This window comes from Barbatula barbatula (assembly GCF_947034865.1).
Source record: "Barbatula barbatula genome assembly, chromosome: 20".
Taxonomy (NCBI): domain Eukaryota; kingdom Metazoa; phylum Chordata; class Actinopteri; order Cypriniformes; family Nemacheilidae; genus Barbatula; species Barbatula barbatula.
The window spans coordinates 13,454,552-13,472,641 of NC_136783.1; the positions used below are offsets into that span (position 1 = coordinate 13,454,552).

At 39.4% G+C, this 18,090-nt stretch overlaps 1 protein-coding gene across 1 annotated transcript; it reads right to left on the reverse strand.

Annotated features, from left to right (window-relative positions):
* Positions 1-3,149: 3,149 nt before the first annotated feature.
* Positions 3,150-7,646, reverse strand: optc (opticin). Its single transcript, XM_079483610.1, has 7 exons — positions 7,293-7,646; positions 6,283-6,450; positions 5,842-6,010; positions 5,570-5,728; positions 4,242-4,444; positions 4,004-4,099; positions 3,150-3,925 (listed from the first exon to the last, which is right to left on the reverse strand). The coding sequence occupies exons 1-7, from the start codon at positions 7,482-7,484 to the stop codon at positions 3,755-3,757; spliced, it is 1,158 nt and encodes a 385-aa protein (XP_079339736.1). The 5' UTR covers positions 7,485-7,646; the 3' UTR covers positions 3,150-3,754.
* Between the last annotated feature and the right edge of the window lie 10,444 nt (positions 7,647-18,090).

Consider the following 18,090-nt stretch of genomic DNA (forward strand, 5'->3'; position numbering starts at 1 on the left):
CATCTATTTCCTGTTTGATTGGATATTGATTTAAGTACATGTTTGTGCTGACTATATATGTCTCATATGAAATACAGAGCCACTACATTGTAAAAAAATATAAGGGATGTGCATATCGTCCCACAGCTCATGGTTAGAGTGTAGATTTGTTTGTACCCCTGCAAACAAAAAATGATATGATTTACACTGACAAAAGTCATGCATGTTACAGTATTTTTTGACTGTTGGAATAAACACTCAAAAAATTTAGCGAAGATGTAACTGGGGTGGAACCATTTAAAAAGGTCCCTATAATTTAGCCACAGATATGTATATTTGGTACCATATACATCTGATGTACTTATGCATGTTTAAGGTGAAAGGGTACCACCCCAGTAACAGCTTGGGTACCTTTTTTGACAAATGGCCCTTATAATATCTGTTCTTTATCAGAGTGTCTTTTCTTTGAAAAATATGGCATCATTTAATAAAAACATGTATTTTAATATCATAAACACTCAAAATCCACAATAGTAACCATATCTTTGTATGTTTGTAAAAGTAAGAAAGTAGGTTTTAATGTACTTAAAGGCACTGGGTATGAAATTAGTGGCATCTAGTGGTGATGTTACAAATTGCAACTAACGGCTCAAAACGTAACAATGTTTTATGTATTATATGTAAATGTATGATGTATGCAAATGTTTACAAAATGTATTATGCTTTATAATGTAGTGAAGTAAGTTTTTTAGGCAAAACCAGATGTGCAGTAAAGAGCAATTTACATCACTACTGTTCTCCTCTGTGAAGTAGACTATTTGAATGTCGACACTTACACGCTTCACCTTAAAGACTACTGAACATAATGAAGACGTAGCTCTTAACAGAATCCCTTCCACTGTGAGGAATTTAATTAATATAAAGTTATTTTCACCTTTAACGCTGTTATGTTTTTAGTCAGTGCGCCAGATTTTTGTTATTAAATATACATAGAATGACCAACAGTCTTATTCATACAAAGTATAACTGACGGAAGCAATTACTCATTCATCATAAATGTAAGAAAAGTCAGAAAAACCAAGGTGCTCTGCCCTCCAGCCATTTGCTGGATGAAACCTTCCCTTAAATGGAAAAGCAACAGGCTTACTTCACAAAACTATCACCGTGCCTATGAAAACAGATGTCTCCTTTGAGAAGGAGGAGAATGGCCAGAAGCCATACTTGGCTATAAGGGGTGAGGGGGCAGCAAGTTTTTGGATTCGGCTTACTCTTCCCCCCTCCGTTTCTCTACTCTTCTCATCCTGTAACTCTCAGGGGGAGTAAATTTCTTCAAGGTTCAACTCTGTTCACTGCATACCTCTACCACAAAAGGAAGAGCGAGTTTAGGTTCAAGCATTTGTTATTACGTGGTTCTGAGATCTGCATTCCCAAGTAAATGATGGAGGCCATTTGTCAGAGAAATTGTATTTTCGCACAGCGCTTGTACAGTAGGTGGGGTGTGCATTTTTACAGCGTTTAAATGTATGCAAATAAGATCAGCAGCGGGTCGCCATTGTGGTTCAGATTAAATCGTAATGGTTACCTGTAACGGTCACAGGTACAAATGATGAGTGTGTTCATTTACTGCAGTGCTCTCATAAAATGCAGCAGGGTGTGAAGACAATGGCTTCGGATTGTATTTCCTCCTCCATTTTCTATACCACATGTACAGTAAGTGAACTCCATAGTATGATTTAAGTCAGGGAATTATTTTTGATCTCTCTTTCTCTCTCTCTCTTTCTCTCTCTCTCTCTCACTTCGTCCACAGAACACTCATTTATTGATCGCACGCCCACACCAGCCCCCAGTGTTCCTGACTGCAGTACAGCCATCGCTCTGTTCACCCTTTTCTTTCTCTCTTCACAATTCTTACTTTTACTTTTAATCTGTTTTCTTTCTCCCTCCCCCTTTCCCAGCCGAGGAACAATTGTGACTCTATACCCTGCAGTAGAAACCACTGTGCTTTGATGTTTAAATGGATTCTTCTTTCTTTTGTCTTTACGTTGATGAGAGCTTATAGAATAGACAGTTATCTATGATTCAGACATTTTGAATTTCGGTTTGGGGTGACGTGCATTTATTTAAAGGGCTGGTTCAGCCAAAAATGTATATTCTCTTTTACAGTACCGTTGAACTGAATACACGCTTTCAAAAAAAAAAACATATACCTAGTCCAAAATGACAAATTTACTGTCATTTTACTGTACTTTTTGTCCCCATGTCAGCAAATCCAAGCTTCAAACAACACCAGTTCCCCGCTACGAATTTGATAACAATTGAGTCAGTTTGCGTGTGGGAAGCTGAAGAGAACCTTTGTATGTCTGTTATTTGCTTTTTGATGGCTCGGTCAAAAGATGTGTTTAAAACATTTCGCTTTCCTTAGCCCCTCTCCTCACCTGCTACCCACACAGCATAGGCACCTATCTAAAGCCCCTCCCTCCCCTGAATCATGTGGGAGGGAAGCCCGTAGGTTCTTTCAGTGATGAGATCAATGGATGAGCTCAGGCAGAATGCAAGGTCACCTTCATGGGACCAGTAGAGAGTGGCACAGAGAGAGCGAGGGAGAGAATACAGACGAGAACTCGAATCGGTTGCATTGAAGCAGGTGCATTCCTAACCCTCATACCAGGCATCCTGCATGTTGTTTACAAAACCTTTTTATTTTGTTGCATCCTCATCGCAAACACGTCTCCTTTTCATGTACCAATTAACTGCCGGCTTCAAACCGCTCAGTAGTCGTAAAGGCTGTGTATCATTACACCTCAGTCGCTGGGTTGTCTCTCGTCTTTATTCTTCAAGTGAGTCACCGGCTGCCTGTAAAAGGTTAAAAAAAAGAGGCAGATGCGACAGAAACGGGGCGGAGGATGATATGAGCCCTTGTGCAAATAACATTAGGCAAATGACAATGGGAGGATTGTTGGGTGAGGAGAATGGGGTCGGAATAAAAGGCAGGGGAGCGATTAGTAGTGCTTAAATTTACCTTTCTCACTATTTGTCTCAATAATGCAACGCAGACCTCAGCAATAAATGTTGGTGAACATTGGTGTGGTGTGATATATTCGGACAGAAATCTGGTCTTAATGCAAAGCATTGGTGTGGGATGTCTAAAATGAAGACACATGCAATACTTTGTCCAATCAGAATCCAGTGTTTATTTAAAACCTTGAAAGAATGAGCGGAGCGTCTGAAAGCCTGTTTATTATTTGGGGATTATATTTGTTGTTGTGCTTATCGTCCAGTGCAAATCATCTAGGGGTATCACATTGTGCGCACGGGTAAATGTCAAACTATAAATATTTGACAGCAACTTAGTAACCTGTAGACATGAAGAAACTGATTTAAAAATAGATGTAACTGTATACTTCCTGACAAACTTCTGAATGAAAAACAGCGACTGAGAGAATCAAGCAAATGTTCAATTTCATTATTATAGAGCTGGATGTTCTCAAAGAGTTTATGAGAATCACGTTGAGATTAAATGACATCTCGAACAGATGTAGAGGGGCTTTAGATATGCACAAATCGTTGCCACAAACAGTACAAAGGGGAGAAGGGCGCCACTTTGTGGTTAAAAGGGGCACACACGTTTCACTCAATAATCTTGCTTTGACTTTCTGTGTCATGGTTGATCCTGTCTAGTGAGATCTTTAGGCATGTACCAAAATAATCAAAATATTCTGTTCAAAGATGACAGCATAACACACACAAACTAGGAAAAGGGATGAGACATTTTCTGCTAAACTGGAGTGCCAACAGGTAGACGTGGTAAGCAAACAAAAGCTTGTGCATACAGATTGATGTCCACAGGGTTTCCATCAAGCCTGATATCTTCCAGGGCTTTCCGTATGTAGCTCATGTCATGACTATTACAGAAAGTGTCTTGGTTTATGCTCTGGATATTGTTGTTCTGAAAGAAACAAAAAGCATTCCGTGGAATTACTTTTTTCATAGTGACATACGGAGAGTAGAAAGAGTTGTTTTTTACCTGCAGGTGAAGTACTCGTAGGGTTTCAGGCAGTGGTACAGGAATGTAGTCTAACTTATTATTGGAGAGATACAGAAACTGCAGTTCCTTCATTTCCTGTTCAGCAGAGGAAGTTAAGATGAACAAGATAATGCCTGTTTTACATTATATGCTGTACATACAAGTCAAGTGTCGTGAGCAAGCAAATGAATGACAAAAGAAGAAAATAATTGACATTATACATATCTATTTACAGCACCTTAAAGGCCTCAGGATGCATGCCTGCACTCCTCAGCTGGTTATTCCGGACATCAATGTGTTTCAGTCTGGCTGGGAGTTCTGGCAGGGCCTGTATATTATTGTCAGCCCAAAAGAGATCCTGGAGTTGAGACAGTGAACGGAAAGCATCCTCATCCACTCTACTAATCTGGTTTCCACTCAGGTCAATCCTCTGCAGCTGATCTGAGAACAGCAGCCAAACTATCTGAGTACAGGTATCCGGTGATCGTCCTTTTCTCAAGTTGTTCAAGGGTTTTAAAAAATATATATTTTATCCTTTGGTTTAACAGATGATAGATCTTTTCAGTTTTGGCATCAATTTGTGGGATGACCCAGGATGCTAATTCACCACTGGTGGCCTGAGAAATTTCTAATTGTATTTTAGAATGGCTGTTTTTGTATTGATAAAAGATCTGTGGTTAGCAGTTATTGAAACAACTCGTGCTTTGTGTTTTCATTAGCAACATAATTTGCAAACAGGAAAACACTTCCAAAGTGAATTTTAAGAAAATCGTCTTGTTCACAACTAGGAAACTCTGCCAAAAGAATGTGACTTAACAGGCCTGATGAATCTGACGACAATCATTCAATGTAAAGTTCAGTAAATACTAGTGCGCCGGATCTACGCCATAGGCTATGTGTCGGTTTTCTTTTGCACTTCTGCGTTGTTGTCCGGGTTGACAGGCAATGACCACTAGGAGTCCTGTTACGATAGTCAATTTATCGATAGTCGGTAATTTTTGGTGATGCAATATATCGCCATAGTGTTTATATATATGCATATTTTACATTGTATCATGACAGGCCTAGGCGTCAGTGTCCGCACATGTGTTGCTTGTGTAACCATGTCAAGAGCTGAAGAAGAAGCAGCTTGTTTGAGAACTTAGCAGTGATTCTTCTGCAGAACACAAAAGAAGATATTTTTAAGAATGTTGTTAACTGGCCCCCATTCACTTGCATTGGTTTTGTGTTCATACAATAGAAGTGAATGAGGTCCAGTGCTGTTCGGTTACCAATTTTTCAAAATATCTTCTTTTGTGTTCTGCAGAAGGTCCTAAAGGTTTGAAATGACAAGAGGGTGAGTAAATGACGACAGAATTTTCATTTTTGGGGAACTATTACTTTAATGAATGTACATTCTTAAAGAAGGATGTACAAATTTGACCTACTAACAGCTTACTTGTATTATGCTCAATTGTTTTATTCAATAAAATAAATAATACATTTATTGAAACTTAACGTTATAGTTATAGGTAGGAATTGTATTTATTTGTATATTTATTTAAAAACAGATTTACTGAGTCTTACTGAGATTGATGAAATCTTTAGCCTTGACTTCAGTGATCTTGTTGAAGCGAGCATAGAAGTGTGTGGTGTCTTTAGGAAGAGGAGGAATCTGAGTCAGCTCTAAGTCATCGCAGTACACGCTGCCACTGACACACACACACAGCAGGCAACTGGGCAGTCCTGTACACAAACAGATGACTACGTCGTGGACGTTTCAACCACTAGATGGCGCCAAACGCACAATTAAAACCAGTGATCTCATTTCTCCATCCGTCAAACAGTTATGTATTTACCTAAGCCTGTGTCAGGACCAAACAGTCCCGGTGCACGGAAGTCCAGGGTAGAAGGGGCGGGTGATTTTGTTGGGTGGGGTGGAAGAGTCCCTTCCTCCGCATAGTCCGGGGGAGGAACTATAGCAGGTGGTTGAGTGACAGGAGGAGGAGCCAGCGTCCCAACCACAATCTGACAGGTCAGACAAAATGACTTTTCACGTGAATGATAAACGAGACCATATTGACAAAATGTAAGGATCTTATTAAACTAAAAAGGGATATATTTTAAGTTGTTAGGTCATTCATTCAAACAAACGTTTATCTTCTCTGTGGAAGCAAATACAAATATTCATAATATATAAAAAGTTGTATGCAAATGTTTAGTTCAATAACATGATCATTAGAATAACAAAAAGGGGCAGGGGCAATATGTAGGGGTCGTTCCCTCATTCATCTGCTCACCTCCTCATCCAGATCATCATAATCATATGTCTCTCCATATGTATTGAGGTCCCAGGTATCCGAGTCCACATCATAATTCTCCAGGTCATATGCTGCAGAATCCACCGGAGGTGCACTTACAGTGAAGCCCACCAGGGTCAATACCAGAAATGTGTGAAACAGCGCCATCTATAGGAAATGTAATTGCCATATAGATAATGCGAAGTTAGATTTTATGTAAGAGGGACTTAGAGAGGGATTTCTAATTTAACTAGAGTGATACCACTACTATTTTCAACATTTTCTAGAGTTTGTACTCCGTAGAGTCTTCTATTTAACAAATATGTTTCATTTTTTCTATGTTGGCAGTGTGCTCCTTTAATTCCCATAGAAATGTCTACAGGGGTTCTTTTACATAAAACAGAATGTGTCTGTCACATCAGATTGAGCATTTCTTTCCAGCAGCTTAGACAAGTAAACATGTAAAGCTGGTACGCAGTCTGAAGGTTCACAGACTTAACAAAGAGACTTGAGATAAATGTTAAGACAAATAAAGTTGGTATGTGTAGTAACAGTATTCTGTCATCTGGTTTAAGTTGGAACATTTACAGATCTAAAAAAAGAATGCAGATAAACACTGTTTAATGCCATGGCTGACATTAGTGTGTGAGAACAAGTATGTTTCCCATACAGCACAAACAAGTATATATAATCCGTCTAGTGAAATGACGAAATAACCACATATCTTTCACTACGCAGATGAGGTCAATAGTACACAACCTACATTGCATGCTTCCCACAATTGTAAATCCATTACAGCAATCAGACAACGTGACAGAGTAAACACGCACAGGTCCCACCACACCAGCCCTGTACGCAAGTCCTGACACCTTCATCCTGACACGTCGGTATTCAGGGCTCTCTTGGGCCTATTCCTTCGCATGCAATCCGCTTCCAAAACCCTCCAGAGTAACTCTAATGACCAGGGAGCCTTTGCACAGCAGTAGAAGAGAAACATAACCAAGACATACCTTTGATGTTTGTGTGGACCGAGCGTAGATTCTTGGGTTTGGAAGGTGGAACTGTGTGCTCCAGAGGTTAAAGCAATGAATAACTGACCCGGGATCGAGGACACTACCAAGCTGGATGAGGGGGAGAGGTGTTAACTCAGCTGGGGGAACGGCCAGGACAGTTTGCTCAGCTGTCACTAATTGCATAGCCATGTCAATGCTGTAGTCGCAGACCTGGTCTGGTTTGCTAATTTACAGCTCCTATCGGCAGCTTGTTATCTTTGTGGTTTTTATACACGTATCCTAGCGAGATGCAAGTGTTTCTTTGAAACGTTTTATTTTGTTGCCGCATTTTATGATGTTTTGGTTCTCCCTGATTTTGTAACTGAATGTCAGGTCAAATGAGAGGCATTTCGACCACGTGGATTTTAGGGAGTGGTATGTTCACCCTTACATAGCAGAAGCTTGGTAATCCTTTGATCTCACCGTATAATGTAGTGAGAACAAAATTCACTTTGTTGACTTAATTTGCTGAAGCTTTTAGAAGTTTCTTCCTCCGAACTCCTTTTTAAAGTCTGATTTTAACTAATGAGCTAAATGTAATTTCATGGTATATTTAGCATGCAGTAAACTAAGCCTGCTGTGAATTCACTCAGACTGACATCCAACAACAAACCTAGCCGATGACCTTTGACATCCTCTGATTTTCTTCTGGCGTCTGCCTGACGAGACACAAACAGACAGGCACGGTCCAGCTTTATTCTTTTCTTTCATAGTCCGTGCGTCAGTCCCCAATTACTCAAATATCATGCATTCCATTACTAAACGCTTTATGAAGATGACGAGCAGCTCGAGAGGCGGCACTAGGGGAACTTCTTTATGTCCTGTTTGGAATTGTTTGTTTGTAATAAAAAGAAGTAAATGCAAATATTCTCTTTACTAACACTTTCCCATTACATCAGACTTTACACAAAATTATATTTAGGGACAGTCTTTATGTTGATGTAATGGAATGCTACTGCCTAGCATATTTCAACAAATCCCTCTCCAAAACAAAACAAAACACACATTACATACAGTTTCCTCCCAAGATTATAGATTCTTATGGATAAAATCCATTAAAAGGACATCTCACCCCAAAATACAGTATGTACTATGGTAGTCAATGGTGGCCAAAACTTTTGGTTACAAGCATTCTTTCAAATATATTTGAACAAAGGAAAAGAAATGTATACAGATTGTAACAACTTGAGGGTGAGTAATGTTAGAATTTTCATTTTTGGGTGAACTGTTTCTTTGGCGTAGCTGGGAATGCCCACAAATACATCATATCCATTTGTGCCGTGGGGGAAATCAATACATTGTAGACCTCGTAAGGTGCTTGATCTTAGCTCCTAGTAATGATTACAACATATTTCTACTTGGTGTAGTGTTGAAACCTTGCTATGTGGGGTTCTGAATATCGAATAAGAAAAAAACAACTGATCTGAACTTTTAAACTCTACTGTGAAAAACTAGACAGGTGTAGTCGCTTCTCAGGGTTTTTTTTTAATGTTTAACGTAAAAAAACACTTATTCATTCAGTGATTCTGTGTGTTTTTTATTGTACCCTACGTTTCAGAGCATTTGTGGGACTGATCTTACACTCTTTAATAGAGATTCAACAGAATGTGCTGCCGAGGATTTGATGACATCCAATCGGTAGTAACGCACAAACATACGGGGAGAAGCCCAGCTGGCAGCAGAGCAGATGTCCTGTAGTGAGACTCCCCTGAACAAAGCCCCTCGTGGAATGAGCTCTGATGTTTCCTGGGGGCTGCACTCCCTTTGATTCAGATGTCAAGGCTATAGTGTTCACAAGCCAATGTGAGAGGCGCTGCTCAAATGGGACTCCCCTTGTGAGGGGGCACCCAAAAATAAAGAGCTGCTCACTCTTCCGGAAAACACTGGTCCTGGTCATGTATGTGTGTAATGCACGGACAGGACACAGAGCAATCATCCTCCGATCTTCAGCAGAGGAAAAAAGTGGAAGGTGAAAAGCGGACAGCTCCAACACCTCCGATCTGAATGCAGGAAAGCATTTAGGCATAAAAGCCGGGTTAGGCTTAAGAAAAACCTTATCTCCACTCAGAGAGAATTTAGTGCATGAAGGACGTACTGAGAGTGAATGTAGCTCACTGACATTTTGGCTGATGCCAAGGCCAATAGTGTGCCGAAGCAAAATACATGGCGATCAGCCGTGGATAGAGTAGCAGGTGAGAAAATCCACGAGCTTGCAAAAAACACAGCTAACCTGGCTGAAGATACAACTGTTATGTCTGGCGGAGGCTGATCGGACGAGATGTCCTCCTGAAGACACACACTAAGCAGCGAAAAACCAACACAACTGTGTTCGAGCAGAGATCGCGTGAAGCGCAGGCAGACCTTATGCTCTCAGGTAAGGGGGTGTGGCCTTACCTGGCATTGGCTGCATGCTTCTAGCCAGACTTGGTGCAACTGGATGCTTCTGCAGAGGTCAGGTATGGATGCCCTTCCCATAGGTAGATCTCGAACACGAGATGATGAAAGAGAACGACCATCTATAACCAAATTTGAAATACATTTCTTTACCACTGATATCAAACATCAACATAACAGATAATTCGGTGTCCTTAATTTATCGCTGTCTTGCACCACGTTAAGCTGTTTCCTTATAATGGACTTTTATGTAGGGAAACGTCACATGCTACGGTCAAAGCTGTGCATAAAATGTGTTCATTTAACATGTTAAGACATACCAGTCTGTTATATCATAGCTTTGATGAACATGGAATACAAATATAGACTGTCGAATGACCCTGGGATGCTGATATTACATTTGTCGCCCAGCTGGAGACTCAATCATGTAACAAAAAAAGTTGCGAAACAACACCTCCGGCCATTCTTCACTCTTTCTTGAGTCGTGCACATACATCCCACTCAATACAGCTCAATTTCTCGTTGTGTCTTGCTCTGCTGAATAGAAAGAAGTGATTTCTTGTAGACCATACTGGCTAACACCATGCTTTTCCAATTAAGAGGTCAAAGAAAGTTTCCCCCCACGCTGGCTCTGCCCCAGGCCGCGCCCCTAGCTATGGCACAACACCGACCAAGTCTATGTGGGGAATTTCTGTATATTTTTAAAATTTCCACCTGTTGGGGGAGCAAGAATGCTGATCGTCATATTGTGAAGCATTTCAAGTAATGGTTTCCATCAGCCACCTGAATTGCATTAGTCAAGCCAGGAAGATGGATTACATTTCAAAAAGTTCAATAAGATTCCTCCTAAGACTGAAATGGCCATATAACACAGAATATTAGTGTTTCATCCCTATTTACTACTATTTACCAATTTCATAATTACATTCAAAATCCCTGTAAGATTTTTCACTAAGCACCCGCCCCCTCAGTGGGAGGTGGTCAAGTATTCTGTACCGAACGTCCGCCCCGAGTTCAAGTACTGCAACGGCCCCTTCAGAAAGACCCCGTACAAACGTTTGTAATATGCCGCACGTTGAATAGAAACACTTGTTCATGTCCTGCTGGAAAACCCAGCGTAGCCAGTTACTAACACATGTTTGTCTGCTGATGACCCTTGTCGAGCCCTATGTTAACTTGCTAGTTAACTTAACCAGACTCCGCTTAACCCACCAATATAATATCCAGTATGCTGCCCTACAAAGTGCAGTAACTGCACAAACACCGAAACGGAGAAAAATACCTTCAATGTTTTCACACCAGCCAGTCATTGCAGCCAGTTACTGTAATTTTGACACTCTTGCTTCTCTAAAACAGGACAAAGTTTAACCAGGAGACTGATCGAAAGACAGAACAGATGTTACAAAGCCCATTTCAAACCTTATGTTTAATTTTGACCAAATGTGTAGATACTGCACATTGCCTTTGTAGTGCAGTATGGTTTAGGGTGTTCTGGGAACACACTTGATGTTATTTACTCTTAAAAACACATTAAAACACTCAAAAGACATGTCAGCTATGTAGTCACATGACTCTGTAGATCTAGACATAGTTTAAAATTTTGGGGTTGCAGGTAACAGAATGCAAAGGAAACAAGACAGTGTATGTGTGCGTGTCATTGTTTTTAGGTGTTCTCAGACTGCTGAGAGCCCCAGCAAGCTTGCAGACAACTGTGCTTGTTTTGAACTAACTCCAAAGCACACTGCTCCTGAGAGACGGTGCTATGGTGGATACAGTTACCCTAGTTTATGAAAAATATATATTATAGTTTTTTCTTATTATATACATTTGCAAAATGATTTAAAATAAATAACGGATTCTTTTCCCATGTAAGAAACTTTGGTACGTGGTTAGACATACATTGTGCATTGTTTTTTTTTCATTTTTATCAAAAAAGGGATGAATCAAAATTCTTATTTTGGATAACAGAGAACAGTAACAGATGCTTGCAATAAATTTCACGTAATAAAAATCCCATATAACATTACTGTATCTATGAATTATTAGTGACTAATCGACCACAGTCCCTTCATTAAATAATGCACATAACCAACCCATCTCAGGACCTACCCCTGAGACTCTAAGGGATAACTGTTATAATGCTTAGCTGGCGGTCTATAAGATCAGAGTAATCCTTTGAAAATATGGTGATACTTTATGTAAGTTCTGAGTGCAAAATGATGAACCGCTTGAAAAGCATTATTTTTATTTATCTCCCTACGTTTAGGTAAATCAACCATCAAAATTCCGATCCTGTAGTCTCACACTGAGGGACGTTATAAAACAGACCATTCTCAGACGATTTTATTTCAGCGTTTCGTTCTCGCACAGTGGGAAGGAAACTTGGATCATCTGAAACCAAATGCTTTTTCAATGATATTCTGTTCACCCTTACTGACGTACTGCAGTCAGTGCAAGTTATGCAAGGACAGTCCTCTGCTTATTTAATAATTTCTAAATGACTTTTGGTTGTCCACTTTAAAGCACACTTTCCTTTTATTCCATTACAATAGTGCATAATAAAACACATTTTATACAGCATGTCACCCATGAGAGTTTACATCTTGGAAAGGTACCTCTACAGACTGTGTCGACAGGCAGATGGGAAGTCTGTGATCATATTTTTGTTTTGAAAGACACACACAGGATCTTCCACAGGAAAAGATAGCGAAAAAGCAAGACTGCCAGGTTGTGTAGACAGGCCATGCCTTTAATTCACAGGGCCCAAGACAAAATATGTATGGGTGTGTAGGCCCTGACAGCAGAGATTTGGGCGTGTGGCCCCAGATGGGTCATTGAAGGGAATTTAAGGTTTGGTTCTTGTTCCAATTGCACGTAACATTGTTGCTTAATAATTGCTTAGATTACTCTTTAGTAACTTGATTGAATAATATCCAGAAAAAAGTTTTGTATTATACTGCCCTCAACAGCCTGCTGCCAAATGGTTAGATCATTTAAAAATTGAAATCTGACAGAAACAACAGCATATTAACGGTTTCCATTTATTATTCTATACACATCTCTGATAACTTGAATGAAATTTAAATAATATAACAAAGCATGTTAAAACAATTTAACATGTATCTGACTTAAACTCTAAACGTATAGTTGTACAAGGCAAAACAGAAAGACAAATGAACAATTGCTTTTATTCTCTAACACTACTGTTAATTTTCATAGTTTTATACTTTGTTTTATCAAGTTTTCGCATATTTTCAACAAAAGCCTCCCTCAAGGGGACAAAACAAACCAAGTCCTTAGAATAATAAATCAATAACCCACAAACTTTGAACAGGAACAGGAACACGGGTAATCCAGACAGACTAGGGTAAATGTGCAAAAGTGAGCAAAATGCAAAATGAACCGACAAGAGACAGAGGGAAACTGGGGCTTGATAAGGGGAAACACTAACAAGGACTGATGACACAGGGAGAGTGGCGGCAGGTGACATGGATGAAACACTAAGGGAAAGCTAACAGGAGGATTGCACGAGGCAGGTGAGGGGACTGAAACACTAAGGGAAAGATGGAACAGGGCTGGAGACAAGACAAACACTAATGGACCGCTAACCGGGGAAACAAGGACGCGAAACTAAGAGAGAGCATGGCTTCTTAAACCAAAACATTTCTCCACACAAAACACATGGGACTGACATGATCCTTCCACAAGAATCGAAAACCAAGACAAGGAGTGGCAGGATCATGACAGAGTGATTGTTTATACATTCAAAAACATATTTTTGAGCACCCTTAATAATTTCAGAAGCACCCTCCGAGATTTGGTTTTTGAACCGGCCTGTATATGTAATGATTTTTATTGATATATTTATATTGATTATCAGAGGGGAATTTTTACATTCTGGGACAACATATAACCTCATTGCACAACAATGGCAAGGACTGGAACCTCCACAGACACCAAGCCCAAATTCTCCTAACCTGCATGTGTTAAAATTTATGAGGAAACCAGAGTGCCTGGAGGAAAGTCCACTTAACACGGGGAAGGTCAAAGGTTAGCCGGTTCTCAAACCACCAAACTTTTTGATCTCAGGTAAAATGGCTACCCACTCCCCAGGTCTTTTTTGTCTCAAATTTCTTAAACATGGTCAATATGAATCTTCAAAGTGGGACTAGCATGAAGATTTTTACTATTGCTTAAACTTTTTATCCGTGAATTTCTAATGAAATAAATGCTGGAAATTCATATTATAGCTGTCTCTCCATAGGCTCGACTTCATTAATATGCCTGCCAGACAGTATCGCTAACATGCAATAGTCTGTGCTACATACATTGTGGGGAAAGTGGGGAGAAAATATTTTTGGAACAATAGTCCCAAAAGCCCAGTGCTGCTGTGTAGGGTTGTAAAAAAACAGTCCAAATGTTAAACCGCTCTCTAACCGCAAGCGCCACACACTATGAGCACATGTTGGTTAACAACTTAATAAGGTTCGGAAGATGTCCAAGAGCAATAGAGCACATGTTATAAAGCAAATTATAAAGCAAAAACAGAATGTATTCTATGCCAAGGGGCATTTTAGCCACAGTGTATTTTCAGAGGATCCGGATCCATGTGTTTCAACCAATATTGGGAAGTCATGTGACACAATGTGCCTCTGCTTTAGAAAGGAATATCAGATGGGATTTAAGGTTGGAGGGCCAAAATGTGTATGCGAGATGAGCGAGACCAAGAAAACCAAGAGAGAGCGAGACCTTGACAAGTTTGTCAAGATGTTATTTTGCTTCATTCCACTTAACTTTGGTTAATTTAACTTTCAGATTTTCACTCTAGTTAACTATTTTAGTTTGCAAATAGAAACACATTTTTTTGTGCTTGTGAAAAGTGAATGGCAGTGCCCGGAAGAATGTCTTGCCAAATGCATTCCATGACCACGTTCAAAGCAAGAGAGAGATTTAGGAATCTTTAAGATTTAGTTTGTAATTCCGGACGTAATCAAATGTATGTTGAAAGTGAACAATTCCTTTAAACTGAACTCCAGAAGAACTGACAATCTATCAGATGTTGGTATAACTACTGTATGTTCCTTATTTCAGTGATGTACATTTTAAAAGCATGTCTTTGTATACTTTGAATATTTAATCCTGAATAACAAGATCATAGCCGAATATTCACCCTCGGTTCCCCAAAGTGAAAGCAGAACAGTGATCTACTGTCAGCACACATACTTTGGTCCTATAATGGATTCACCCGTTTTCTTAGAAAAGGTGGCCCATGTGTAAACCATGTGTTTATAGTTACTGGGGTGTAAATATGCTCATGTGAAATTTCTGCAACACATTTGATTCCCTCAAAGAATGTGATTCATCATTTGCCTTTAAAAGTTTTAATGAATGTTTTGAATAAAATGAAATTGAACTGGATAAAGTTGTCCTAAAAATAGTGATCTAAAATAAAATTAAGATTGTGTCGTCAAAGTAACATAATTTCTTCATACCTTGCCCCAATGGATGTAATCATTCCCATAGAAATGATAAATTCACATACCCTATGTGACCTACAGACCTATGAATAAAGCTCAAGCACCCCATCATCAACATAACTAGAAAGGTTTCTTTCTCACATATACTGGAAATCATTCAGCACAGATATGTGGGTGGAAAATCACCAAGTAACACATACAGAAAAGTTTGTCACTCATGTAACACTGGAATTAAATGAGGCTTCAGTGTCAACGCTTCTCATTTACTTAGGATGGGTGACGTCGTGTGTTGCAAAACTGAAATACAGGTCCGTCAGCAACGTTTCACTGGCGTTGCTCGCGGAAAGTTGAACATTTCTAAACTTTTCAAGCGCCGACACAGGCGTCAGCCAGTCAGATCGCCTTATGGAAATAACCTAGTGCAGGCGCCAGAAATTGCGTTCATGCAAGACCGGAGAACAACTTGATTGGCTGTTTTCACAATGACGATCATGTCGACCATGCCTCAGACACACCCCAGATAGCAAGCATATTTGGGCCACATGTGAAAATCATCTGTCACATCTGGCCTAAATATGGCATGGCTGAACATATGTGGGCCATATATGGGCCATATTTGTTTTGCCATAGCTTTAGAAATGGCGGGAATGTTCAAATGGTTCACATCTTATTTTATTGTATATGGCCCAGATAACAACGAACCAATTAGCACCACATACAGTTATGTTTAAGATATGGCACTATACGGAGGATTCTCAACGTAGAAATAAAAGAGATGTCCTTCGTAGGACATACTGGCAGAAAAGGAAACAGGAAGTACCACGTTGCTATGACAACACGTTGCACTAGCACACCTGTCAAATGAATTAGGTAAAAAGAGTTAAACAATGTACCATTTTTTGCCTTACTGTTTTAAAACTTCTAAAAATCCCTAACCACTTACACTATTTGCTACATCTGCCTGCAAAGATTCATAAAACGTGACACAAATTTGTAAACTGTTAACATTTAAACACAACATATTTGATTGAAGATGCAGCTGCTGCCATTTATTCAAATAACAGATGTTGGCTGACGCAAAGAATTGTGGGTTATCTCTAGCAATGAAGGATACACCTCATGTGTCCCCCCAATTTTCGTGAAGGTAGGTCGCATTAGAAGGGTGCATACGGAGTGTCATACCCACTTTTATGAAACGAGACAGCGTCAATGACGTAGCAGCTAGGCTTCGAATGAGACCTCTGGACTACACAGCCTTCCGAAACAAGACTTTTGAGACAGCGTTTGTCTTTTAATTGTTGTTTAGATTCTTATGTGAAGGCCTTACCAAAAAATCTGTGTTTAAATGAAGTATGCAGTAATATAATATGTTTTATGTCATAAATATGTAAAATGCTAGATATAGATTCTTTGAATGTTACATATTATTAAAAACTCATTACAAATGAATATTTGAGTACATGTCATATGACAAAAGCAAATGATTTAAAATACACTTGTGTAGTTAAGTGTTTGATTTGCTAGAGAGTTAAAATGGCGTTTGCATAATCTGTAAATATGGTGTAAATATGGTTATATTCTTGGAGAATTCTGGCTTCTGGTCTATCACCCACATGTGGCCCACATAAGGGCCGTCAGTCCTTTACTGAACTCAGCCAAACAAGAATGGCATATAAGGTACACATACTATTGCATGTTATATACACATCATTCATCTCACTTCAGGTAGAATTATGGCACAGATCTGGATGAGTTGTGGGTAAGAAGATGTTAACCAGATCTGGGGCGGGGAACACTTTCTTAAGTGGGCCACATGTCAGCAGTATTTTTGAGCCAGATCTGCACCAAAGGAAATTTGCTGACCGGGAACCTCCGTCAAGCATTGATGCTGCAGCCCCATATGAATCCAGCGTTAGTAATGCAAACAGGGTTGTGCACAGGGGGTGCACATCCATTCAAGATCCGAGTTATCACTCCGCTAAACATCCCCTGATTCCGGTCCGTGTTTTCCCGCTAGCTCCCCAGAATCCCGTTCCCAGAATGTCCAAGCACTGTAGTGAAGACGACAGTTTCAGAAATTAATCCCATCACTGTGAGGACATTATCCACATTACAAAATTATTTGATAGTTTATTTTTGGTATTTTAGTTTTGCTCCTGGTTTTCTATTATTCGTGCTAACTGCTAACAACTTGTACAAAATAATGTTCTCATAAGAAATTTTAATTCTTGTCAAATTCTTTCAAATTGAAATTTTTTGTTATTGGCTCACTTTGTAGAAAATGCCTTCACAAAGCTGACAGTTTGTCACACTGTAACTTTGCAGCAGATTTCCCATTATCTATTCTCTTAGTTGAAACCAGTAATCTATAACATACATCATAAATAAATAACATTTTATTTAAGACCCTATTAATAGGAGCCCAGGTATCAGGAGAGCATGTGAAAACCATTGAATCAGTTGTTTATGTTAATGCATGAATATTTCCTTTAGCTCAATGAGCAACGCTTCGATCCAAGGGATTGCACATGCTCAGAAACAATTGTATATTATAATGCAATGTAAGTTATGTTGGATAAAAGCGTCTGTCAAATGCATAAATGTAAATATCACTTTTGCTCCCGCGAATAATGTTAACACATTTTGGAATTTCAACAAATCACCGTTATTGTAAAAATACTGTAGGCCTAAATGCTACTATAAATGTTTTTAAAAAGTTGTACCTTAACATAGATTTACATATTTACCTTCAAGTTTACACATTTACTTTCTAAGTCTTCTCCTGCCCCAACCCCTATAGTGCCCTTTTATTTTGTTTCGGCCACTGCCCCTCAAAATGTCAGCACACGGCCTTGAATGCAAACATACAAAAGCTGACACATTAT

Coding starts and splice junctions, on each gene's coding strand:
- optc (XM_079483610.1), bottom strand. CDS start 7,484: ATGGCTATGCAATTAGTGACAGCTGAGCAAACTGTCCTGGCCGTTCCC. Junction 6,451..7,292: donor GGTCCACACAAACATCAAAG/GTATGTCTTGGT, acceptor CATTTCCTATAG/ATGGCGCTGTTTCACACATT. Junction 3,926..4,003: donor TACGAGTACTTCACCTGCAG/GTAAAAAACAAC, acceptor TGTTTCTTTCAG/AACAACAATATCCAGAGCAT.